The 26,793-nt window shown below is 45.9% G+C and overlaps 1 protein-coding gene across 1 annotated transcript in view; it reads left to right on the forward strand.

Annotated features, from left to right (window-relative positions):
* Positions 1-7,076: 7,076 nt before the first annotated feature.
* Positions 7,077-26,793, forward strand: part of PARM1 (prostate androgen-regulated mucin-like protein 1) — a 460,383-nt gene continuing 440,666 nt past the window's right edge. Inside the window, exon 1 of the mRNA XM_078676043.1 lies at positions 7,077-7,339. Coding sequence (XP_078532169.1) covers positions 7,288-7,339 — 52 coding nt within the window. The 5' untranslated portion in view covers positions 7,077-7,287. The remainder of the gene's footprint in view (positions 7,340-26,793) is intronic.

Raw genomic sequence — 26,793 nt, forward strand, 5'->3', positions numbered from 1 at the left:
GCCCCTACATTGCAGAGGAATAACCAACCTCCTGGTAGCACCAGGCTTGGGGTCTCTAGCCTCTGAATAGAGGAGTCCATCATCCCAATACACTCTATGGGTACCTTGAGCATTCCCAGCAGCCTCAGCAGCAGCTTGCTGTCTGAGGGGTTCAAGAGAAGGGCAAGTTAACTGAGCCTGCCCCAGATCTGCCCTTGAGGGTCCCCCTGTCCCCAGAAACTCAACCTGATCAGGTTCAAATTCTTCCAGGAAAGTCTCCTCTGGGTTCACAGAACCATCCTCCTGAGAGGGCTGATCCTCAACCTGGGGCAAGTGGGGAGGCACTGCCTTAACCCTCTTGCTCTTTATCTTGGGATGTGGTTGGTCTATTGTTTCAAGATCCACCACATGTTCAGGTAGGCATTTCTTGGTTGGGACCTGGTTACAACAAGGACATGTGCTGAAATACCTAACATCTCTGCATAAGTCCTATACTCCACTGCTAACCATAAGGAATTCTCTAGATCATTGCCCAACAGACAGTCTACTGGGAGGTCTGCACTCACAACAACTTTCTTGAGGCCATTTACCCCTCCCCAAGAGAAGTTAACAACAGCCACACTATGTGTAGTAGTGGCATTGCTAGCATTGGTCACTAGGTAGTTCTCACCTAGTACAATTTGTCCAGGGTCCACAAAGTTAGGTGTCACCATGGTGACACTGGCAAATGTGTCCCTGTAAGCCTGAGCCATTTTCTCATTGATTAAAGGTGTCTGCCTATACTTGCCCAAAGTATTGGGACTCACAGTAGGGGACATATCCATGTCCACATCATAGAGCAGAACTGCCTGAGTAGAGACTCTGACTAGGCCAGACTCCATCTCAGTACCCAGGGTTAACCCCGCTATAGCCTTGGGTTGTGCACTACCACTGCCAACTGTACTAGGGGGTGCAGGTGCCTTAGGGGCTGCAGTGGTAGGGACTGTTCCTTTCTTGGTGCATTCACTACCCCAGTGTGAAACTGATTTACAGGTATTGCACCAAGGTTTCTTTGGGCCTTCAACCTTCTTTTTATTTCCATTTTGGGACCCACCCGCCTTAGGATTATTTTGGGGGCCTGAAGAAGACTTCTGGTCTTTTTGTTTCTGATCTCCACCCTTCTGGTCTGCCTTTTTCTGATCACCTCCATGGTTCTGGGGTTCCTGCTTAACCCTTGTTCTGACCCATTTGTCTGCCTTCTTACCCAATTCTTGGGGAGAGGTCAGATCTGAGTCAATAAGGTGTTGATGCAACTGCTGGTTCTGACAATTATAAAGGATCTGTTCTCTCATTATTAGATTATACAATCCTGTATAGTCTGAGACTTTACTTCCCAGCAACCAACCCTCCAGAGCCTTAGTGGCACAATCAACAAAATCAGTCCAGGCCAGAATCTGAACTTTTTGGATGTCTCTGAACAACAACCTGTATTGTTCTGTGGTTATGCCAAACCCTTCAATAAGAGCACTCTTCAGGACAGTGTAGTTGTTAGCATCCCCAGGACTAACTGTGAGGAGCTTATCTCTCCCTTTCTCGGAAAAGGAGTACCATAAGATTGCTGCCCACTGTTCTTGGGGAACCTGCTGTACCATGCAGGCCCTCTCCAGAGCAGTCATCCATTTGTGGATGTCATCCCCTTCCTTATAGAGGGGCACAATATTTGTCAGGTTTCTATTATCATAGGGCCTGTCTTTCTCTTTAGGAATATTGCTGCCACCAGTGGGTATTTCCCCACACAATTTTTGATCCCTTGCTAAAGCAAGTTTAGCTTGGGCCAGGGCTATCTCTTCCCTCTCTATCTGGAGTCTGACAGCTCTCATCCTGGCCTTATGCTCTTTTCTCTGGGGGGGGAGTCATTCCCCTTTGAGAGTTCCTTGAGGCATTAGAAAGGTTAGAGTCCCTGGAAAGGGATCTATCTCTTCTATTGCCTGGGAGTATTCTGCTATTGGGTCTGGGGAGGTGGTTTCCCTCTCCATGCCCATGTAGGCTCAAGTTAGCATGGTTAAGCCTGCCAACTGGGACCTGGATATCCCCCTGATCATCTGAATCATCTCCATCTGAATCTGGGTTCACCTCCTCATCTTCTACCTCTGGGGTGGTGTTCTCATTTTCTGGGGGGTTCACTCCCTCTCCTGGATTACCTGAGGGACCTGCACTAGCCTTCTCAAGATCATCCTTTTCTAGGATTCCTATCAGGATGGGAATGGTAGGGTTGTGACCCTTTTACAGCTCCCTTGTAGTGCACAAGATACTCAAGTCCTTATGGCTGAGCTTGTCATAGCTGGCGGGTGCCTTGGTAAGGTCACCTGCCACAAGCAAAGCAATGGGTTGCTCACCTGTGCCAGACATGACTCTAGTGAGGTGTAAGTGATGCACTTACCTACACTAAGTGTTTTCCTACTGGAACCTTGCTAGTGAGTTGTAGTCAGGGTGTGCTAAGCCCTTTATTCTACAACTACTTAGTTCAGTAGACCTTAAGTATATTAAGCTTTATTTATATGCACCTATAGTACTTAATGTGATCTTTCAAATGATATAAAGATTGCAATGGTAAAACAACAGCAAGCTCAAATTCCAACCGCTGCACACCAATGTGAGAAGTTGGCCTGATGTATGATGTCCACAGTTCTGTGGGCACCTTGTATCAGTCCAAACAATCCCTTATGGTGGTGGTTGTAAGTCAACCTTATAGACAAGCTATCCTAGGGGTAGCATAGACCTAAGCAGTCTAAGGCTTAACTCAAGAGGGCATGTGAAGCCAGCTGTTTTACCATATGCAATCCTGTAATATCAAATGGAAGGACACCACACAAGTTATATTTAATAAAATGATATGTATTTATTACTAGAATAATCCTCTGGACTCTTTGTGAGGGCAGAGGCACAAGCGTTTAAACAAAAGCACAGTTAAACATACAAAAGTTGCACAATTATGGATAGGGCCGGTGGCCACTCAAACCATATATTAAATAAGTGGTATAAGAATCACTTTACGAACAATGGTAAGGCCTAGGGCCTTGGGAATCGCTTGGACTACACTGGACTAACAGCAGTTAGGACGGGAGTAGCCCGCGGGAATCGGGTGCAGCGCTAAAAGCACACACATGCACCAATGCAAAGTCAATGATGCTTAAAAGTTACAATATTACTGTTTTAGAAGTCTTCCGACTGGACTAGAACTTAGCCACTTAAAACTAGGACACTAGAGGTGTAAACCACTACAGGAGCACCGGCGTTCAATTGTTACCTCACCCACAGGAAGCGGGTGCATAGGTGCCACAGTGTGTCGGGTTTCGTCGTGGAGTTCTATGGAGCCTGGAGATGAAGATGCTGCATGCGGCCAGGAGAGAAGAGTCCGGTTGGATCCAAGGGTGGATCGAATATGTAGAGTACCTGAAAGCAGAGGGTACAGAGTCTGTGTCACTAGCCAGCAACCAGGATGGAACCAGGAAGGAACCAGGCGATGTTGGGCGCAATCAGGCGGTTGACGGGAAGCTTGACTTCGCTGCCACGTGGACTCTGGGGCATCGAGGATGACCAAGAGTGAATCACGAGCTGTTCCACAAAGGCTCTCGCTGTCGGTGGTGTCGGTTTCCAGATCGGAGTCAACAGGCCTTGGCAAAGGCAACCCATGCAGGATTAGAAGATCGCTTTTTACTCGGACCAGCAAGGTCAGAGCGGTGGCTCCTTTTCAGGGGAGCAAGGGCCAGTCTAGAGCAACCAGACCAATGGTGTAAATTTTAAGGTTTGTCTGTACTGGGGCCACTAGCCAACGGGCAAGCGACCGGACCAATGCGTGGAGCAGGAAAATGCAAAAGGGCCCCGCGCAGCACTCGGTGAGTATGGAGGGGTGATCTTCGATGCACGAGCTGTTCAGGACTGGGGCTTCTCAAACTCCAATGCACAGCTTTGAGGGTGCCTCGGAAGCTGCACGGTCAGCACTTCGCAGTCTTTTCTAGATGGCCGGCCCCACGCTTCACGTCGCCTCCACGGGTCTCAGATTCGCTGGGACTGTGGATCGGGCTGTTGGAAGGCAGGAACGCTGGGTCTTGTTGATCTCTGTTGTTCGAGTTCCGGCAGGAACTGCAACAAAGCAAACCGTTGGGCGCTGGATGGTACCTGTTTGCACAGGGTGGTCACTGCTTGACCACAAGGGAGATTCTTCAGTCTTCCACGTCGAGTGGGATGTCAAAGGGTCCAGAGTTTTGTTTCAAAGTTTCAGTCAGGATTATCTGAGGTGCATTGGCACAGCTCCTACCTTTATTCCAAATCAAGGGGCTGGATATCCTGCTAGGTCCCTCCTATGGGTGGGACCCAGGAAGAGGGTGGTTACACCCCTTTCCCTTTGTCCAGTTTTGCGCCAGGGCTGGGGCTGGAGTGCCCCAGAACCGGTTTGACTGGATTTTGCATGGGACACCTTGTGTGCCCCAGGCAGTGTCTAGTTTCATTCAGCCCTCCCTGCCCCAATCCACTATCTTCTGTTTGGGGTGGTGTAACACCGCCCTGTGACAGGAAACCTTTTGTCCAAGCCTCCCCTGCCAGGTTTCGGTCAGCAGCAGGAGGCCAGACTTGTGTCTGTGGCTGCAGCATCCATTTTGTGATGCTGAGGCTCTGGTTAGGATTAACCGCGTTTTAAGTAAAGTAACATGTCTTTTCCCTCTAGAAGGGTGGAATGCTACCCCCGTCGCCAGAACTGGCGAGGGGGTAGTATTCCAAAGTGTCTGACACCTTACACAACATGTTTTGATAAAGCCACACCAAAGTTAGCAATAACCGCGAGGATTATAATGCACTTAAGAGTATATGGTATGGCAATATCATAGAACAGCTATAAGGAAATGGTTCCGAAAGCTGCAGACAGGCTCAGCTCATGCCAGAGCACCATCTCACATAAAACCAAGCACTCTGCCTCCAGGATTGTTAAGGCCTGCCATAGGAGTGACTTATAGGCATATATGTGTCCAGATATAGGTTTAGATATAGGTATACTATATCTAAGCAAGGGGTGATTACACGACCTTTCCCCAGCTGAGTGATCAGCCAGTTGTGTCTGTTTAGGTGGCCAGCCAGGGTTGGCAAAAGATATGCTGCAGCCCCTGGTAGGCCTTGGATGCACCTATGACCTGGGTACCTATAGTACACTGTACAGGGGCTGATAAGGTGTCCAATACCAAATTGGTGATGTACCTATAGCACATTTATGTGAATTTAGAGAGAGAACAGCAGGCGGTGGGTCTGATTAGCAGGCCCACAACCACATTAAGTCGAAAACCAGTGAAGCAAAAAGCAAAAATTGGGGTGACCATAGGAAAGCAGACCCTACTCTCCTACAATATATTAGCAGGCCTGGTGCTCACGGGTAAAATACAAGTAGCTCTAAGGAACCATGGGGCATATTATCAAGCAGGGTGTTAAAATTATCGATGTTTTAGCGGCAGATAACTGCGGCGATAATAGGCTTGATAATATGCCCTGGAGAATTCCAATAGAAGCCCATGTTCACACCAGAACATGGGTTTCTAATGGAATTCACAAGGCTGTGTTATCAATCCCATTATCGCCACTTTAGTGACAGTTTTCTGCCGCTAAAACTGCGATAATTTTTAACGCCCTGCTTGATAATATGCCCCATGGGCCATATTATCAAAACGGGGCGATAAAATTATCGCTGCTTTATCGGCAGGAAACTGCCGCTAAAGTGGCGATAATGGGCTTGATAATATGCTCTATAGAATTCCAATAGAAACCCAGGTTAGACATCTAACCTGCACTGGCGTAACGAAAAGTGAGTGGGCCTCCCTGCACGGTACTTAGGGGGGCCCCTCCGGGCTCAATCAGGAGCTCTCCCGGCCAGAGTTCAGTGCCGAGGAGGCCCCTTGGAGCTAGGGGCCCCCCCGCTCCGCGTGGGCTGCGGGGGCCTGTGTTACGCTCCTGCTAACCTGGGCTTTTATATGAATTCTATAACGCATATTATCAAGCTCATTATCGCCGTTTTAGCAGCAGTTTCCTGCCGCTAAAACTGCAATTATTTTAACGAGGTTCTTGCTAATATGCCCCCATGTTAGGTGTCTTAAGCCCAGATGCCTGCATCAGACTAACACTTGCACACATTAGTCCGATCACCAGAACCGCAACCTGAGATGGAACACAGCGCCTAACCATAATTAAGTATGGCGCTATAGGCCAGGACTTCACAGCGCTATGTAGGGTATGGTATTGATGTTCTGTGAAGATGCCCACATCATTTGTTAATATATTCCAACCTTGGCCATTGATATGGAATCCAGCTACGATTGTTTTCCCAGTAGACATGAAGACATGTAAGGTAGATTATCTATATAGAACATGGAGGTAGCGGGGGTCCCATATGCCATAACTCAAGCAAGGCAAACGTCCGTGCATGCTACCAGGCTGTGTAGCAAAAGGCAAACATAATTTGGGTTCTGCTGTCCTATCACATCTCTGAGCTACATCTCGTCATAGGTATGTCGACCCTTACTTAGAAATGCAAAATGTGTAAATTTAAGACGCGAGACAGTATGCACGCAGGTGTGCGATCAATTATTATTTTTGCTAATTAGAACTTGCATAGCGCACAGTGTGCCCGCCACCGGTATGGCGTCAGAGCGCTGTTGGGTACTCATTCAGAGTAATCAGTTTCCGACGTTCATATCACACATTGGAGTCTGACTGTGCCAATGAATGCAATAGTAGAGATTTGAGTGGAACAGCACAAGATATTTCACATTCCAGCAACAAAGACACGGGGCGGGTACATTTCGGAAGAAAGTGGAATTGCCCATGCGGAAACCCTCCAACCATGCCAGTCACACCTGTTCAACAGGGTGTCCCTAGAGGGCGGGTGGTGTCATCAGCAGGTTGTTTCTGCCTTTAGCAATGCGTGGGGAGAGGAGTGGCGCGCGCCCTCGCCCCGGGGTGAGTGAGGAGTGCTGCGCGCCAGAAGCCTCCAGAGAGCAGTCACGCCGCTCCTCCTCGGCCGGCCTGCAGGGGTCGCCCGCGGACAGGCCTGTCGGAGGCCGCTCCGGGCTGTCATCAGTGGAGGAGCGGCGGGGCGGGGCCAGCTCCGGGCAGCATGGAGTGGCAGAGCCGGGGCACTCGGCTCAGACAGGCGGCATCTGGTGAAGCCGGAGGCAGGCAGCGGCCCCTGTGACAGCCCCCTCGGGTCCCCAGCTGCATCTCCTCGACTTGACTGGACAGGACACATCCCGGGCAGCCTCTCCTCTGAAGTGACCCGCGGCGGTCAGGACCATGCTCCCCCGCAGCCGGGCTCTGCTGGCCGGCCTGCTCCTGTGCGCAGCAGGTAACCGTGGCTCTGTGGGTGGGCAGGGCTGCGCCTTCAGGGGGGGCAGCAGCGAGTGCGGCGCGAGCCGGTGACTGCGAGTGCGCGCGCAGGGACTGACACCTGTCTCTGCCTCTCACGCGCTCCCTGCAGCTTTGTGGATGAGCAGGTGTCACCGGCCTTTGCATGTTTCATGGGGCTGTCAACAAGACTGATGATGCTGCACTTGTCAGCAGTCATGCTGCACTTTTAATAGGGATTTTACACTCTCAGTTGGGCACTAATGTGCGGTTGCCAGCTTCGCTGCTATTTTATTTTTAAAGTAATCCGCACTTGGCCGCGAAGTCGCACTACTTTTCATGGGACAGTACCGTATAAGTAGTTACTATCAAGGTTCTTACACAGCCACTCATTGTGACAGTAGCGGCACTTTTCAGCTAAAGTGCTATGTTGTGATAGGACACTGCCTCTGCTTTTCATCAACGTTGCTGCTATACTAATATGTTCATCTGTGCAACATATGCATCTATTCTTACCTGTACATTTTAATGGCACAGTGACTTGTTGATAGTAGTGTGTAATTTTTAATTATGAACCGTTCTCTCCTTTTATAAAAATGATTTTAAAGGTCCTATTTCTGATCACAGCAAACTGGTTTAATACTTATTTTAACCAATGTAAATATGTATTTAATAACTTGAAATTATTTTATATGAGCTGTTGTGCTTTTATGGTCTATTTACAAAAGATCGAATAAAGCTGTGTGACTGGCTGAATGGCGCAGTCAGAAATGTTGTTTTGTGTATGGGCCAGTAACTACCTGCATCTGTCACCAATTCTGCAATCGGTTAATAAGTCAGTCTCTACACTTGTGAACGGTGAACGGTGAACGGCAATGGTTTTAATTGGACAGTACCTGTCGATGTCAGTAGTGTTCCTGTACCTTTAATTAGTCGGCGCCTACACGTGCCTGCTGTAATGCTGTATGTCCGCTGCCTCTGCCATGGTGATGCGTCATGCGTCAGGTGTTTTGTAAACACTTCACTGCCGCGGCCAACACGGAAACAAGCGGCTGGAAGTGAAAGCGCGAGAAGAGCAGGGCAGAGGGGGGTTTCCTCACCCCGACCCAGCAGGCAACGACTGTCACTTCTGGGATAGGGTGTCCTTCTCTGGGGACACGGTCCTCGTGCCCTCCAAATCCCAGCTCGACGGGCGTCAAGATTAAACCTTGTATTTATCCATACAGTTAGAATTAAAGGGGCCGTTCAGTGAATGACGTCGCAATAGAAACATCCCCAACTGGCATCAGCAAATAAATATTTCTGAATGCCAAATATTGCAGATTGTTAGAGATTCAGAGATGGGGCAGAACTGGTTTTTTCTCTACTAGGAACTGTCTCTTTATTTCACCCTTACTTGTGGTAAGGTATACCCCTTACTACAAGGAGGCTACACCGTGTGCAGTTTACAACACTCACCTGCTGCAGTAGTGATGGGTGATCATTTCCTGTTGTGTTTACTCAACCAGTGGGGCGCAGACCAAGAATGTAAAGATGGATACTTACAAAATAGGCGGGGCACGGGGCGCTAAATATATTCACCACACACCGCGCGCAGTACATGGCATATGGGGTGTATACTAGTCCCAGTCAATTCAATGGCTGGATAGAATAATGCACCGCTGCTGAGGGGTTCAGGTACTTTCCCTCTCAAACTAAAGTGCAGGTACTCAGTACCGAGAGTTACTGGAGGAGGAGGAGGATTGGCTGTAGTCTCTCGTGGGGAGAGCTGTGGTTAGTATCACAGCCCCAGGCGAGCCCTCAAAACTGCGGAAGTGGCCCAACCTAGGATCGGGTGAGGCTTGCGGGTCTAGGTGCGCTCCCGCCCCCTGGATAAAAGAAGAAACAGAGGCGGCACTAGGGGCATCAAAGGCAGGGGAAGGGGCAGCAAGGACAAAATGAGTAGTAAGGCGGAGGCGGTGCGAGGGGCAAAAGACAGCAAGAAGCCCAACATAAAGGAAAAAAGCAGAAATAATAGGAACATCAGAATAAGAACAAGAATAAAGAACAGCAGTAAGATTGCAGGACTTCACTGCCTCGATTGCCCTTCTCTAAACATTTGCCAGACAATCATGAGGCCACGTAACCTAGAAGCCAAAAGTGCATGGGACAAGATGAATTCACGAACAGAAGCAAGAGCCAGTCACTACTGAGATGTCAGCATCCAACAACCCCACACTAACACACATGACAAAGCGGGAAGTAAAGCGCACAAAGAAAGGCAGATACCGAGCTTACCCAGATATAAGATCTAACCCTCGTTCTAAGCTTATCTGCAGCCTGTGTAGGAGTAAAAAAGAGCAGAGGTTGGTGCACTACACGATGATGTGAACACCCACGATGGTGACACTCAAGAAGAGAACACAAACACATGTCCATCCCGAAATATCTTAGAGAGTGTCAAGGCTTCTGCTGTTCATACAGGTCCACTGGGAAGCCTACTGTGGATCCCTGCACATAGATGATATCATAAATCCCATAAATGTATATAAGCTAATAAAGGGCTTGCTGGGCCTGGTGAAAGTCGAATCTCAAGACATCTTTTCCATCAAATGCTTGGCACCCAGTCGAAAGAAAGTATTTGAACCCACACTGGTTACGTTCAGCTCCTAATAGATCCAAGACAAACTCATGGCTTGTAAGGAGCTGCTAAAGAGTTGGGGCATAAAAATAGTGCACTTCTAGGAAGGGTGCTACCCGCCACTGCTCCTGCTATCAAACCAACCTGCAAGGGACTGTGGAACTCATACTTCACCCTTCCTGAGACAAAACATGTGTTGGATCCAACAGGTACTCTCAGTTCTGAAAGGTGCAGTGGATTGGTCCTTGACCACAAGAGTCTCTGGGCTGGAGATACAAGTAGCTACGTCCCAGGCAGAGGAAGGCACTGAGTCTAGACAAGTCAAAAAACAGGGTGAATTGGTCAACTGGAGCTGGTTACCTTCGGTTCTATAAAGGGAGGGCCGCGAAGACTCAAACGAGAAACCTATGAGGCATCACACAAAAGGATGGCATGCTAAGCATTTGTGCTTGGAATCTGGGAGGACTTGGCTCAAAAATTGAAGCTGCTACAATGACGGAATACCTTGAGAAGTTCTGTATAATTGCAGTGTTGGAAATATGGGCTCAATCCAGCATTTCATTAATTGGATTCATTGAATACAACAGATGGGCATGTAAAAGTGACATCCACAGAAGGGCAATAGGTGGGTTAAACAACTATGTGAACTATAAACTAACCACAAAGGTAACGTCGCTGGATATAGATGAACCCTGGTTATTGGTGCTACATCTAAAGGGGCATACAGTTGGCAAACCCACTGGTTCTGGTTAATATTTATATTAATCCAAGAAAAAAATTAGATAGTGGAGAAGCTGATTAATCTGCTCCTGGATAGGAAAGGAGATAAACAGATGCCAAACCTGGTAAATACCGAAGATTTTAACCTGAATCTTTTTCAAGACACACATGAGGACGGTGATGAGGTGCTGCAGGTGTTGCCAGCACAATGTTACCCACCTCATAGATGACACGATAATATTCGGAAAAGATTCCTGAAGGCTTGTGAATCAGATGGCCTGGTAATGCTAAATGGACGTCTCCTGGGGAACATTCCACTTCCTTGGACAAGGCACTTCTGCAAAACAATTTCCTATCTCAATTATTTAATGGTGAGCGCCAGTCTGTTAAGTGGGATAGTTGATTTTAAAATCGAGCATAGACTGGAGAGTGACCATCATCTGTAAAACTTCTGTTTAAGCGCCAACACAATCGTTTTAGATCATGCACGGATAGTGCAGGCAGAATCTCACTCTGAAAATCTAAAATGCCTCAAATGGAGCCCGGATATCATTGAAAGTTTGGCAAGCGAGGCAGAGGGAATCCTGAAGCAAATAACAACCAGCGAGCAGAACCTGATAAAGGTATGGGACCATCTCTCGGGAGACACTAGCAGCAAGATATCCGACCAATAATTCGAAGAAAGGTAAAAACATTACTTACAAAAGACTCATCAACCAGCCAAAGCCGGTTTGACCATCAGGTCCAGGATTACCAAAGTGCTCCATCAAGGGCCGCGCTCGACACAGCACTCAGCATTGCCTACGAATGGAGTGTAGGAGATAAAAAAAAGTGGTATGGTTACTAAAGAAAGAGAGATCAGAAGCATTGTGGGCAAATCTATTCCACTTCTCTAATCGAAATAACCAAAAAAACATTTGGAAACTAATTAGTGAGTTTGACACAGGTACCAGGGCAGCAAATAACGCTAATATAAGCGAGGAAGAATGGATGAATTCCCTAAGAGCGCACTATAAGGGAAGCCCCGAGGACCATTCTTCCCCGGTTCCTGGCCTGGCCCCACATGAATAGAATTACACCATAGAGTTGGTGACCCCAAAATCCATAGTAATGGCACTATCGACATCATACACCATTTAATGGAACCCTTAGACCACTCAATGGGTTTTTGGTAAACATAATTGAGATCTCACGCACCAACTGTGCACCCGGCCCTAATGGTATACTGGCTGCACTCCTGAAGCACTCCTTCACTCCTGAAGCAAAATATTATAATTTGGGCCACACCGAGATGCTGCTATTCATGTGTTTAGTGGACTTCAAAGCGGCCTGTGACTGCGTCCCTCAAGGTCTGCTTGGGGAAACTATTACACTGGGGAATACCACAAAACCTTTTGAGGACATCCAGCTGTTATACAAAAAAACCTGGGTAAAGATCAAGGGGGGGATGGGCGTTATCTATCTAGAAAGGCCAACACCTCCCCTGGACTGAAACAGGGATGTGTACTGGTACCACTGCTGGTCAACCTGTTTATCTCGGATTTCTTACCCTCCCTAGCCAAAGTGGGAGGGTGAGCTGAGCAACATCTTATATGCAGACGATCTGCTGTTATTAAGTAATACCCGAGTAGGCCTGCAAAGGCTAATTAACATGACTGCTGAGTACTCAGCAAACAATCAGTTGGAAATTAACCTAAAAGAGACCAAATTTATACCCCTAAAACGACAAATAGCGAAAAAGGGGAAATGGTGCCTAAACGAGTCCAACATACTTAGGGTTCAAAACTGGCCTCAAGAAGTTCCTTTGTCACACAAAAAAGCTATCATTGCAAAAGCTGAGACCTTAAACTTTGCCTTCTCAAATCTGAGGAAAAGTTTGTGGGGTCTCAATTTAAAGGCAGTGATAACAGTGATCAAATCAAAATTGATCCCGCCTTAATCATACGGAATCGAGATAATGCTGGGTGAAGTCTCAGACTTGCTGAGAAGCTAGTAATATTAACATGCATACAAGCATTTCAGATACCAAAGTCTGCCTCCCCCGCTAGGCAAGGGGCCTTTGTTAAGTGTTGTCATCAACTGTGGAGTAGCCCGGAAGGATCATTGGCTAAACTTGCTCGGGCGGGGAAAGGTCAATTTGCCAAATACCTACAGGAAAGTATAGAGAATCTTGGTATTTTAGACCTATGGTAGCTGAATACAAGTGACTATACTTTCAAGAAAATGGTGACAAATGCATGCAGCAAAAAACCGACCCGGAGGATAAAGCTACATGAACAAAACAGTTGCATGAGTGGTTAGTAATAAGCTCATAACTTCAGCAAGGAACAGCCCTACTTTGAGGCAGCACTGTCGCTGACTATCAAGAGGGAAGTGCTAAAGATGCCATTTGGACACCTTCCTACACTCGATTTCGTTCCCAAGTGGCAGAAGGCCCAACCGGAAGATGAAATATTTTGCTTGTGTCGTCAGGCAAAATAAACATATGTGCCCCACACTGCTAGTACGCCAGAAGTCACTGCTGCACAAGGAGCTCTTAGCCTTAGATATTAGAACTTGTTGGACAGCAGCTATAGAGGCTTTAAATCCCCAGAACTTCATGCTGAACATTGGTTAGGTGCAATTGTTAGCAATTTTTAATAAACTGATTACAAGTTTTAAATCAAACACTGTCCGTGGTTTAGAAAGTGACTTATATAACGCTTTCAATTCATGATGGGTTGCTAGGGACAGAATAAGAGAATTATTGATCCCTCCCTATCCCAGAGCTGATATGGAGCATCAATTGAAGTGGTAGCCAGGTGAATTCAATGAGGTACTGCCCTCAGTCCTGTTCACCGATGGATGTCTGGCATTGATGAGTCAAATATGAAAAAAGACTGATTTATTCATTCATTCATTTTCTTATGCATGTTTGCACAGGAATTGTGCCCCTCATCCCGCTGTAGCATTATTTGTTTTAACAAAGCAAAATGAAGCATGTATCGAAAAGAATTCATTATTGTTTATACAAATGCTATCTATGCACAGTTGTGTCCATGTTTGTACTAGGCACTTTGATAAAGTTTTGCGCGCATCATTTTACCAGGCTGACAGGAGCGTTTTAATATGTTCAAACTGTTTATGCCTCATTGCACAGTTGTATTCATTTTTGGTCTAAACACTTTAATACTGCCTCTTTGCACAGTTGTGTCAATGTTTGCTCTAAGCACCTTGATAATGTTGCACGCATAACTCTAGCAGGTTGATATGATATATTGTTTATGCCTCTTTGCTCAGTAATCCCTCAATATCTGCATGTTGCACTGTCTGAATGATTCTCTGTGAGCTCAGGATTACATATTTTATTTATGTATTTTATAATGTACTCTCTTCATGATCTTCCTGTGCCCACCTACAATGGATAGGAAGGCCCATGATCGTAAAATTGTCGAACCCCCACATTGTTACCCTGTTGTTTGAACAATGTGTTCACCTAGTATGTTTTACTGGGTTATAACCAGGGTGAGGCGTCCTTCCTCGTATGGCATGTTTTTCGATCTGGTACTACACACCTTTGTATGACCCATTGGTGCCTAGATAGCCTGAAGCAGAGATTTACTGATTTTAAATATATTGGTGACTAAGTTGTGTATTTTGTGTATGTCTGTGGGCTTTATTAACTAATAAATTGAATTGAAAATCCTGTGGTGTTGGATTACTACTCACTAACGTCATTGGTCAGGTAACGATCAGGGCTCCCAAAAGACCTCTACTTTTAAAACATTGTGATAAGGCGTAAAATGCGGTGCCTGTTACCATCCTGGCACGTTTTCCTGAATAGTTGTGTGGACAAAAGCATTGTCAATGCCGAAAACTGTGTCTAGTGTACACGTTTTTCTTATGTATCAAATAGCACATACTAAAAACTTCAAGCATGCATTAACCTTAGTGACTGCACTAAACTATTGAGAGGATGGTGCCCCAGTCACAATCTTTCTACACTCTGGCCTAGTATAATAGCTAGTATAATAGAAGGGGTTTGAATAGCCGATGAACTGTTCCTGAAAAAACCCAGCTGATTCCAATTGAAATTGGCTCCTAATGTCAATTGCTTCTGGTGGTGCCTGTTGGTTTCATTTTGTGTTTTAATTTAACATCTGGAATTTCCCTTGTTCCTCAATCTACAGATGCCAATCCCCATAGGCCCCTACTGTATTGTATTGTAACGCAAATAAAGCAGATACTACCCTGCGTGGGGCATTGTAGCACCTGCCTACATGGGTAGCATGCTACATTGTGCAGGTGTGTGGTTGGAAGTGAGTTGTCTTTGTTTTGATCCTATGTGAGAATAGTTTCTATGTTGTTCGTAATGACCACCAAGATGCAGTTATCATGTTATGAGAGGCAGCACTAAGCAATAGCAATGTGTTGGATGAAACACGCAGCTTATGTTTTTCTACTAAGTGTGCAATGTTGAGCAGCTCTGCAAGTCCCCTTTTCGTATTTTCATGGTCATAGTCCACTGAGCTTGGTGCTTCCTTTGTTTGCTAATCTGAGATATTGAATTTAAAGTTTATGGTCTTGAGCAGGCAGAAGTTGAAAGGAGAAAAAGATGAAGAGATCTGCTGGATAGACTTTTATATTGTTATCCCATTTCTGATTGTCATTGTGAGATGTCAAGAAGTGGTCATAATATGCAGCCTGTGGGTACCTGCGGTGGTGGACTAGATTAAAGTCCTCCATTGATCAGTGGCATGTGGCACATCTCCAGTTATTCCATGCCTATTCATTGGGTGATGGATAGTTTATTGCTGCGGAATGGTACACCACTGAATAATTGACATGATCCGTAGCAGGTTTGTCTTATGTGAGTGTATAAATATTAAGCATTATAAGAGAAACATTATGCACCATGTAAGAACTGCAATCAATTGCTTGACCGCTGAGTATTCATTTATTACTGTAAGCCAAGAGGAATACATATTGTATAGTATTGTAATTGCATTTATATCGTGAATACTACCCCTGATAAGACTTTGATGCTCTTTGTGCTGGGTAGCACGCTGCTCCAGAAACCAAGTTTAGTGGTTAATCCAGTGGTTATTGGGATTAGTCTTGTGTTCTCAAGAAAACCATTGCATGCATTTACTCCAGTTTCTTTGTAGTAGTTTAAATTACCAGGAGTTTTGTGTGATCATTAGTGGGGAGAGGGTGTGTGTCTACATGCAGATGGTTGGCGGGATTTACAGATGAGCAAGAGGAGATTTGGCACTGTTAGGTTCCAGCTATGATTTTCAAAAAAGGAGAGTTTGTGATTTTTGAAATTATGGAATGAATTTAGCGCAGTAAAGATTAAGGCAAACATGCATGTGACTTAAAGCAGGCTGTGTTTAGAAAGAGGAGGCATGCAGAGGATGTAAAGTAATGAGAGAGTCACGCACAAGAAAGGGAGAGGATAGATTTCATGCAGGGTTTTGGGAATGCAGAGGAGGCTTCATATTAGGCGGCATAAAAATCATAATAAAATGCACTTTTGAGATGTGAAGGAGCACAAGAATGGTAAGACCACATATGCAGGGAGAGATGCTAAAGAGAGCCAAACTCCATCACCACACTCCTTGCTCTTTTCCACTTTGCCCACATTCCACCATGTTTTAATGCATGACAGGTGTCCCGTTTTAGTGCATGACAGGTGTCCCCCGGATGCTGCACAATTCACTGTATCACACTTAATAACTGAACTGTCAGTACACTGTGCCTGCAAATAGAAGGTAGTTGCCCAAACCTGCAAACAGAGGGTAATGGCCCATTCCCTGCCCCTAAGAGGCACGGGCCAGGATCATGTAGTTTCAACACACAGAGTTTTACACTAAAACACTTGAACACCAAGAAAGGAATTAAAACAATACCTTTACCTAGTCTGACTTCATGTGGAATCACCAGGTTCCAGGACACATCACTGCTCAAGAACATTTATTCTCATCACCACCTCATGTAAAGCACTCCAATGCAGCTTAAATATAGCATGCTGCACTTTTCAAAGCCCCGAATTGATCCAGCTTTCTTTGCAACTACTTGCGCTCGTTCCCATGACTTGACACTGGATTAAATTACTGCAAAATACATGCCTTAATTTGGCAGAGCATGGGCAGTCCTGGGTGAGTCAGAGTTCGTCATGCAAATGCTAATCATATACTTTGTTGTGTTTTTTATTTTACAAAACGTCATGCTTCATGTAAGACTGTCATAGCACTCCACAGTTTACCACACTGCTATCAGTCAAAGGACTCTCGTTTAGAAAATAAGCATGTTTTTGTTATTTGTTCATAGGTACTTTGCTAATACTAGCACTGCATTTACAGTTAATCTTACGAACAGTTTTGCAGTTTTTTGATAAAACTAAAGTATTTCATTAATAGTACCTGAATCATTTATTAGGTTTCGACCTGGCGAAAAGCTGCGCAAGCAGCGTTTCGCGCAGGCGAAATCTTATGTCTTACACTGTGTGGCTGGGAATCCGCCCCTCTGTTCCATTGGCTAGCTCCATAAATGGAGGCTAGCCATTGGAACAGAGATCTGTCCGTCAATTGCGGAGCCGATTCGGGGGCGTTCCGGCCATTTTTACTCATCCTGCCCCTTTGACAACGTCAGTGCGGCGGTGGGCGGGGTTTATTTTTTTTTGTCTTTCCGTGTTGTTTTCGTCTTTTCAGGAGTGCCTTCAGCCGGATTGGTGTTGTTTTTATTTGCGTTCAGGTAAGATGCATTTTGTTTACATTTTTTTAATTGTTTGTTTCTCCACTTTGTGTGTCTCGTTGCTGCCCCGTGTTGTCAATGTTTTGCTTTGCACGGTATGCTCCTCATTCCTGTGTTTCTGTGCGCTCTCGCCCCCGCCCCCCTCTGCGCAATGCCAGAACTTGTTCGAATGGCTCCTTTGCCTTTCCTCGCACTCCCGTTCCCCTCACTTCTTGCACACTTTTGCCCCCCATCCAAGAACTTTGCGTAACATTCTGTCAGGGACACTTCCAAAAGACTCCTTTGCTCACAACAGCCGTGTCTAGTCTGTGTGTAAACTTTAAATAAATAGATTAATGAACAGGCTCCCAGCGCAACACAATACAATCCTGCAAATGAGGCAAGATTGTATTGTTTACAAGCTCAGTGTCCTTATGCTGGACCGCTCGAATTGCCTTTAGTCAAATGTCTCTTTTTATCCATGTCTCTTTTTGTGTGTTACTAGTGATGTTAATACGAATGTGGAGATGAATATAACTGCTTTTTACGTTAATGGGTGTTTTCTTGAGAAGGCCAAAGCTAGTTTCACTCTCTCCCTCCTTATCTCACCCCCTCCCTTCTTCTCCGCCAAGTCCTCCCCCGCCCCCATGCCCTCCCCACTGTCTTTTTTGCGCGCCCCTTTCTCCACGTCAGACCTTATATATGCGTACACGTTTACATACCACTGCCTCCTACGTATATACATGCTCCTCATTCCTGTGTTTCTGTGCGCTCTCGCCCCCGCCCCCCTCCGCGCAATGCCAGAGCTTGTTCGAATGGCTCCTTTGCCTTTCCTCGCACTTCCCCTCCCTTCTCATCAGCTTTAATCATGCTCCTTTGCTTGTACTTCCCTCTCTCTTATCCCCCACCCTTCTCGTCACCTCTGCTGGCATTCTCCCCTCACTTCTTGCCCAGTTCTTGTCCCCCCCCTCCAAGAGCTTTGCGCTACATTCTGTCTAGTTCTGTCTGTATCCCTGTGTGTGCACGTTGCTCTTCTCAAAACTCGTATGTGTGCATGTCGCCTGACTTATCACCCATAGACTCCATGTACAGGCCCCTTTCTTCTAATTGCACGTCACACCCTATTACATGCGTACACGTTTACATACCAATGCCTCCTACGTATATACATGCTACTAATTCCTCTGTTTCTGCGCGCACTCGTCACCACGACATGCAATTTAATGAAAGACGCACAGCAGAAAGAGCATAATGTAGACACACAGAAACACCGTTTACATACTGGATTTATAAAACCACCAAAGCGCGTCCGTATCCTCATTAGCTACCAGACCCCAGGCAGACACGATTCACGCTCTTAGATCAGCTTCTCTCTCAGAAGTCTGGCATATTAATGCCAATTTGTGACGCTGTACAAAACAGCCAACAAGCTGACGTGCAGCTAGTGTTTGTGAAATATTTCAATAAAGCGCGCGGAAATGCCTTGGTTATTTTAGGACATAGACTTCTTTACTGTTTGTGTGTAGAGTGCTTTTAAGCTGCGCCATGTTTGATATTTAGAGTTTTGGTTTTCCGTTATAAATATGGGACAGTAAGTACTGGAATCACTTATAAAAAAATGAATTTTTTAAACTGCGTTCGTCGATCTGCATACCTTTTGGCTACATCAAAAATGTTGTTTTTTGCCCACTTAAGTATATGGAGAAAGTGGCTATCCTTGCACATCATGCCCCCTTAGCCTCACTTGGAGTTATTCAAATTGTTGGCATGTGTCTCTGGCATGGCTCCCTGTTAATTATGTCCTTCACGTTTGCGGTTCATTGTACAACTAAGTGTGTGTGAACTTATGAATGCATGGATTGATGAACAGGCTATCAGCGCAGCAAAATACAATCCTGCAAATGAGGCAGGATTGTATTGTTTACAAGCTCAGTGTGCATTTGCAGGTCCGCTCGCATGGCCTTTGGCCAAATGTCTCTTTTTATCCATATCTTTTCTTGTGTGTTACTAGTGATGTTAACACGGATATGTGGATGAATTTAACTGCTTTTTACGTCAATGGGTGTGTCCTGACAAAGCCAAAAGGCCAAAGCTCATTTTGCTCTCTCCCTCCCTGTCTCACCCCCTCTCTTTTTCGCAAACAAGTCCTCCCCTTGCCCTCCCCACTGTCTCTTTTGCGCGCACCTTTCGCATTTTTGCACGTCAGCCCTTATACATGCGTACACGTTCACATACCACTGCCTCCTACGTATATACATGCTTCTGATTCCTGTGTTTCTGTGCGCTCTCGCCCCCGCCCCCTCCGCGCAATGCCATAGCTTGTTCAAATGGCTCCTTTGCCCGCACTCCCCTCCCTTTTCATCTGCTTAAATCAGGCTCCTTTGCTTGTACTTCCCCCTCGCATATCCCCCACCCTTCTTGTCATCCCTGCTGGCATTTCCCCCTCGCTTCTTGTCCAGTTCCTGCCCCCCTTCCAGGAGCTTTGCGCTACATTCTGTCTGGAACAATTAGATGAATCCCATCTTCCTTGCTTTACTATTAAACACTACTATAGTTGGGGAATGTGGCTCTGGGTGTGTGTATCTGTAGCTCTAGGTGTCTATGTGTGTGGCACTCTGTGTGTGTGTGTGTGTGTAGCTCTGAGTGTGTGTGTGTCTATGGCTCTAAGTGTGTGTGTGTCTGTGGCTCTGGGTGTGTGTGTCTGTGGCTCTGACTGTGTGTGTGTGTGGCTCTGGGTGTGTGTGTGTGTGGCTCTGGGTGAGTGTGTGTGTAGCTCTGGGTGTGTGTGTGGCTCTTGTTGTGTGTGTGTGGCTACGAGTGTGTGTGTGGCTCTCGGTGTGTATGTGGATCTGTGTGTGTGTGGCTCTGAGTGTATGTGTGTGTCTCTGGGTGTGTGTGTGTCTGTGGCTCTGGGTGTGTGTGTCTGTAGCTCTAGGTGTCTATGTGTGTGGCACTCTGGGTGTGTGTGTGTAGCTCTGACTGTTTGTGTGGCTCTGGGTATGTGTGTGTAGCTATAAGTGTGTGTGTGATTCTCAGTGTGTATGTGGATCTCTGTATGTGTATAGCTATAAGTGTGTGTGTAGCTCTGGGTTTATGTGTGTGTGTCTATCTCTGTGTGTGTCTGTAGCTCAGGGTGTGTGTGTCTGTAGCTCTAGGTGTGTATGTGTGTGTGTGGCTCTAGGTGTGTGTGTGTGGCTCTAGGTGTGTGTGTCTATAACTCTAAGTGTCTTTGTATGGCTGTGGCTCTGGGTGTGTGTGGCTCTGGGTGTGTGTGTGTGTGTATGTGGTGCTCTAGGTGTGTGTGTGTCTCTGTGTGTGTGTGTGGTACTAATTGCTGTCTGCTGAGCTTGTCTAGTTGTGTGTGTGTGTGTAACTCTGGGTGTGTGTGTGTGTCTATGGCTATATGTGTCTTTGTATGGCTGTGGCTCTGTGTGTGTGTGTGTGGCTCTGGGTGTGTGTGTGTATGTGGCACTCTAGGTGTGTGTGTGTGTGTGTGGCTCTGGGTGTGTGTGTGTGGTACTAATTGCTGTCTGCTGAGCTTGTCCGTAGAGTACAATAGGTCTCACAGTTGCGAAAGATTAAGCTAATGACAATGTAAATAACAATAACATTTATTTATCTGTATTCAAAACTAAATCATAAATACAAATTTTAACATTTTCAATGCCAATAGCTCAAACTTTTTTCAAAGGCGAAACCATTGCATTGTAAATGCTTGTTTAACTGTTCAGTCATTTCGTACGGAGTTTAAATTATATAGGACAATCTGATCGAGTGAAAGACGCTCGAGCTGCAGAATTGAATCACTAGTCGACATTCTTCTCCCCTTATGAGAGGATAAAAATTCAGTCAGTTGCTAGTTTGAAGAGCTTAGTTTTTAGGAGCGAGGTGATCAGAGGTAGTCTTGTGTTTCCTTGAGGCGTAGGTTCAAAGCATTCCAGTCCTTGGTCTGAGAATATTTTGGGTGCATCAATATCCCTCCTGTAGTGTTGTCTTTTTTTCATGCTGTACTTTCTTTCCATCACCCTCACTGGACTTCGAACAAAGTTAAAATAAAGTCAGACTGTAACCTGTGAGCTTCGCTCAGTACAGGACGGGCCCTCCCCCCCAGGAAGCGCTGGGCACGTCACTTCCCCTCCTCCTCTCTCTACCCTCTTTCTTTACCCAGACTATCTCTTGCTCACATAAATACACCACACATAAAACCAATCTATACCACAGAGCAACAATCCATATAAACACATTTCACACCATGCTACATAATTTCAATCAGCATAATTTCACTCAATGCCACACAATTTCTACAAAAATCAACTCAACATGTTTCCATTCCACACCACATAATTCAACAAGAAACTGCAGAATACAAATCAACAACGCAATTACACAACGCACCACAACATTCATTCCACACCACATGAATCCACATCACACCACAAAATTCAACAGCACCCAACATAATTAAACTCCACTACATAACTCTCCACAACACAAAATACCATACCACATAATCACTCGCCATAAAAATTAATCACACTTCACACAATTCCAATACACAAAATACCACATAATTACTATCCACATTATTCCACTGCACACCACATAAATTGACTCCACAACACATAAGTAAAAAATATTTACATTTACAACGCCAAAAGCTCAAACTCTCGTTTTCAAAATAAACTCCCCACTACAGACAAAGAAAATAAGTTAAACACAATGGTGATTTACAACGCCAATAGATCTAACTTACACAACAGCGAGACCGATTGCATTGCAAATGCTTGTTAAATTATAATTAGCATGCATGTGTATAGTCTGTTTTCTGCCGAGCCCACGTTGTCTATGTTATACACAAACTGTTGTCCTCCGGGAAGTAGTAAAGAGGAATATTAATAAAATGGTGCTCTGTGCATCCTTGCAAGAGAACACTACTAATTGCTGGTAAATTCAAATAGGATCTACTGAGTGTGTATATTACACTTTCTAATAGCTTTCTAATTTCTATAACATTGGGATGTCTTTTGTTCCAATGTGTGTTTAAAGGTCAACATGGCCCAGAACCTTCTACTTAATTTGACATTAATTACATAATTGTACTGCACATTTTACCTTTCACTACCACATAATGAAGTCATTCCTGATCTCCACTGCTCATAATTCCAGTAGCTTTGGCCAGACTGCAGTAATACTAAGCCGCCTGCTGCACAACTCCCATCTACATGCACCACCTCAGACTGCTGTCTTGATAAGGCCCTCACTTTTTTTCTTTTTGGAGTTTTTTATAGCGTTAACTCGACCCGAAGGTATCAGAGCGCTTTACCTAAGCACCAGTTGCGTTGCAGATGGACACATTTATTTTGTTATGCACGGGGAGATTAAATGATTTGCTCAGAATCACAGGATGTTGACCATCTCTACCGAAAAACGAACCCGGTTCCCCATCTCCGAGGTAGACGCCGCATCCTTCCTCCTTTCTTTAAATACAAGAATTAATAGATTGGTCGCATCGTTCCAAATAATCGCATGCACGCATCTATCCACACACAAACCCCCAACTTTGGCCATTTTTCAAGTAGCTGCCGCACCCATTTCCCACACTGCTGTCACCTCTTACACCTGTCAGAGTCGCTGTCGCATTTATAGATATTCTTTAGAAGAGGCCTCAGTCCCAACCAGCTACTTAAAGGCCTGACGTTTCTCCCTTCTTGAAAACCTTTACATATACATTGTGCTACGGTTTGTTTCTGTGTTTTTTGTGAAGCAACTATGTATACCGCAACCTTATTTGTGGACGTTGCATGATGCAACTACTTAGCGCTCTTCATCTGGGTCACACACATTCAGGCAGGAAGTGCGCAGCGTTTTTGAGGTAAAACCGGAAAGCATAGTCTCCAAAGATATCTGCTTTCCTCTAAGAAAAAGCACACTTTACTGTCTGTGGGGCCGCCCCTTACCTCCAAAAAGAGGCCCTGGAAGTCCCCTCCTTATAAGATTCTGAGTCAGATTGATGTATTTTTTTTTATCTACATTAAATGATATTACTAGCCCTGGCTGAACTCTATGTGGAATTGGCAAATGAACAGCATCCTGTTTGTAATATTTCTGCAGCATCCATAGGCAAGCGTTGTACAATATTAACTTGCGACAGTGGCAGCGTTAAGCAAAATGAGGCCGGCTAGTGCGGTCTATCCACGGCGTTGACAGCAATGCTTGCTTGGTGCTCACATGGCCGACACCTCAGTCATGAGTCCTCTCCCTGTTCCCTAATCAGCCAACTCCCTTCAGCTGATGCAGCACACTGCCAAATACTCGGAAAGCAAGACAAGAACTCCATATCTTCCCCAGTGTTGTTTTCCCATCACCGCCCAGCATCTCATGGGCCTTAATGGGCCCTTTGCTGCAGACATCTGTGACTGACCTCCATAACATATAAATCAGCTTCGTGTTCCTATTTCTCACCATTCCCCCAAATGTACCTCGTTTACCTCTCTGCGCTCACCTGAAATGACCATCTCATCTTCCCACAAATCCCCCTAATAGTCGTCTTCCATCTCAGTTATTGTGTGTTTTACCTCGCTATAAGTGAAATGGCCTAGCGTTGTGCTATAGGGTGCTCACAATCAAGAGCAAAATAGACTACATTGAAGTAATTGTGTGCCATCTGGCACTGCTCCAAAGGCAAATGCCAACAGCAGTTTAGCATCTTTGCAGGCACTGCATAGACAAAGTCAGCCATTTTGGCATATTGCATCCTCCCCAGCTTTCCAAGTCCCTGCTGCTCGGCCAGTGTGTGTGAGGTCATGTAGAATGTTGAGTGCTTGAGTGGGATCGAGGGTCAGTTGGAGATATGGGCTAAGCAGCAAGGATCTTGCTCCTGGTGGGGCTCAGCTATGAGTGTAGCTATCTACTTACCTACTTGTAACTAAGATCTAATAAACCTTCTTCTTTTGCAATCCATAATACTGGCTACTGGGCTTCCTTTACAACACCTCATTGTTTGCTGCACATACTGGGCCTCATTTACAAGCCCATGGCGCCTCCGGTGTGTCACTTTTATGACACACCAGCAGCACAATGGGCTTGCCCTTATTTACAAGGCCATGTAAAGTCACCCTGTGTCACGCATTACTCTGTGGGACAGGGGCGTTCCATGGTTGCTGCTGTGGGTGTCCCACGTAACATCCATGGAACCTGGCACATTCCCAGATTTACACATTGTTTAAAGCTGGGAAAGCGTCAGCATTGTGCGCCTCCTCAGGGCTGTGTAGGAATGGGGCAAAGAGAAGAAATTATTTTATTTCTCCTTGTTTATAGGTCTCGCCTACGCAGCGTGCATGCGCTGCTTAGGAAAGAGACCTGTAGCCATTGATTGCCGTTTCAGGCTAAAACGTGCACACGTTCCATTGCCTTCAATGGCAACACGTGCACATACAGCGATTTCCTTGCGGGAGCGAGCTTTGGCAACATATGTTTGTAATTAACTTACAAACACATGGTGCCCCTGGCTCACTCCGGCAAGGGAATTGCGCAGGCCCCCTCCTCTCTCCCTCCCCCCTGCTGCCAGCGCGAGGCGTGCGCGCTTGTTTTTTTATGTCAGTCCCCCCGGGGCACAAGCAGGCATTCACTTCTGTCTTTTTGCCGCGATCAGCTGTAATGACAGAAGTGGATGCCTGCTTGTTTTGCGTTAGGGACTGTGCACAAAGTACATGTATATGTACCGTTTCTTGGTAAACTGGTGGGTCACAAATGAATTTCAAACTCAAAACTATTTGATTCACTTTGATCAAAAGTACTTTTTTTGATTCACTTTGATCAAAAGTACGAGTTAAGAGTTTTATTTGGAGTTCAGTCCTTTCCCTCAGGAGCGCACTCTCTCTTAGCTCCTCTCTCCCCCCTCTTTCTCTCTCTCACACCCATTTATCCTGTGCATCGTATCTCGCCGTGTACACTCCCTTGGATTTGCATCCCCCTACTCCTCCTGGTGCAACCAAATAACCTCACAAATGAAACACACACAGCTCAGCAGCAACCAGGCTCACCCAAAATTTCGCTTCATTCACTTGACTGGGCCTCTCACCACCAATCCTCTGCATTTGTTATAACAACGTTGACGTGTATTTACTAATCGAACATATAAAACATATCCCTGACCACTACCAACATAACACCCAACCCAGACGGCCTCCCAAAAACGTTTAATTGGTCCATTGGAATTAGAAGCCTCAGAAGGAACAAAGGGAGCATCCGCAATGGATTCACTCAGAGCAAACTAATTTGAAAAGTTTTGTTGCAAGTGTCTTACAGGTGCAACCTGCAAGAGTGAAGTTTAGAACTGCGTTAACAGAGGTATGGGTGCTCGGCAGCTGACCCAGCCAATGGGAGGGCTTCCGCAGGAGTAGGGGTTCTTGTCGATAAATAAAACGTACTTTCTCCTACCCAGGTGGTTTGTGAGCAGTAATAAGTCGGGAGGGAGGAGGGCCCGCGCTCCCGGTGCTACGAGTGTCCCTCCCCCTCGGTGTATCCGTTTCCTGTTATCCCCGCTGCCTGCAAACAGCTCTCCCGGCATCCATGCGCCTCTCTGGCCGGTGCCGGCGCGCGCTGGAGCAGCTCCACTGCTCGGGGGCCCGCCTCCGCCCCTCTCCACTCCACTTCCTCATTCCAGTGCAGCATCCTCCTCTCCCTCACAGGGTCTGGGCATGCCTGTAGTGTGCTCTGCCTCCGCTGGCTCCCTGCAGCCTTTCATAGAGCCAGGGGTGCCTGGAGACGACAGGCTCCCACTTCCGGGGGGCTCGAAGACCGGGCCTGGCAACTCCCCCTTTCATCTCCTCGGTGCACCTCTCTATCATTCTACACACACGGTCACTCGCCCACTTAAGCACATCATGCCTACCTGTCTGTGAAAAAAACCATCTGAGTAGAGGCTTCCAGTCATAATAAATCACATGGCACTTTAACGCGAAGCAATTTACATATAATCTGCGAAACAATTATTAAGAGCCCGTAGACAGAGGTGCACATGTTATCAACCCAAGAATGGTGAAATTCCGAGTCTGCAATGTTATGATTGAAACCTGTCCTTTTCATGTCGCAGCACCGAAAGCCTATGTCTAGAGTGCTATGTCCCTGGCAAGTCACACCCGATAAGTGCGATTCTTACACCGCATAGAGCTGTCTTACTTTTGGCCAATCTCAACAAGTCAATTCACCATCGAACTGCCTCACACTTGGGAATAATATTTTTCTTTAAAAAAAAATGTCTTCTGTACGTTCATGCCTGCATTAAACAACGTCATCAATCACATTTACCTAGAATTTCGGGAACAAATATTTCTGTGTTTCAGGGGATCCAATTTGAATTCAATTTCTTTATTTGCTTCACAGCGTTACGTCAAAATAGC

The sequence above is a fragment of the Lissotriton helveticus genome, chromosome 2_1 (genome assembly GCF_964261635.1).
Source record: "Lissotriton helveticus chromosome 2_1, aLisHel1.1, whole genome shotgun sequence".
Classification (NCBI taxonomy): Eukaryota; Metazoa; Chordata; class Amphibia; order Caudata; family Salamandridae; genus Lissotriton; species Lissotriton helveticus.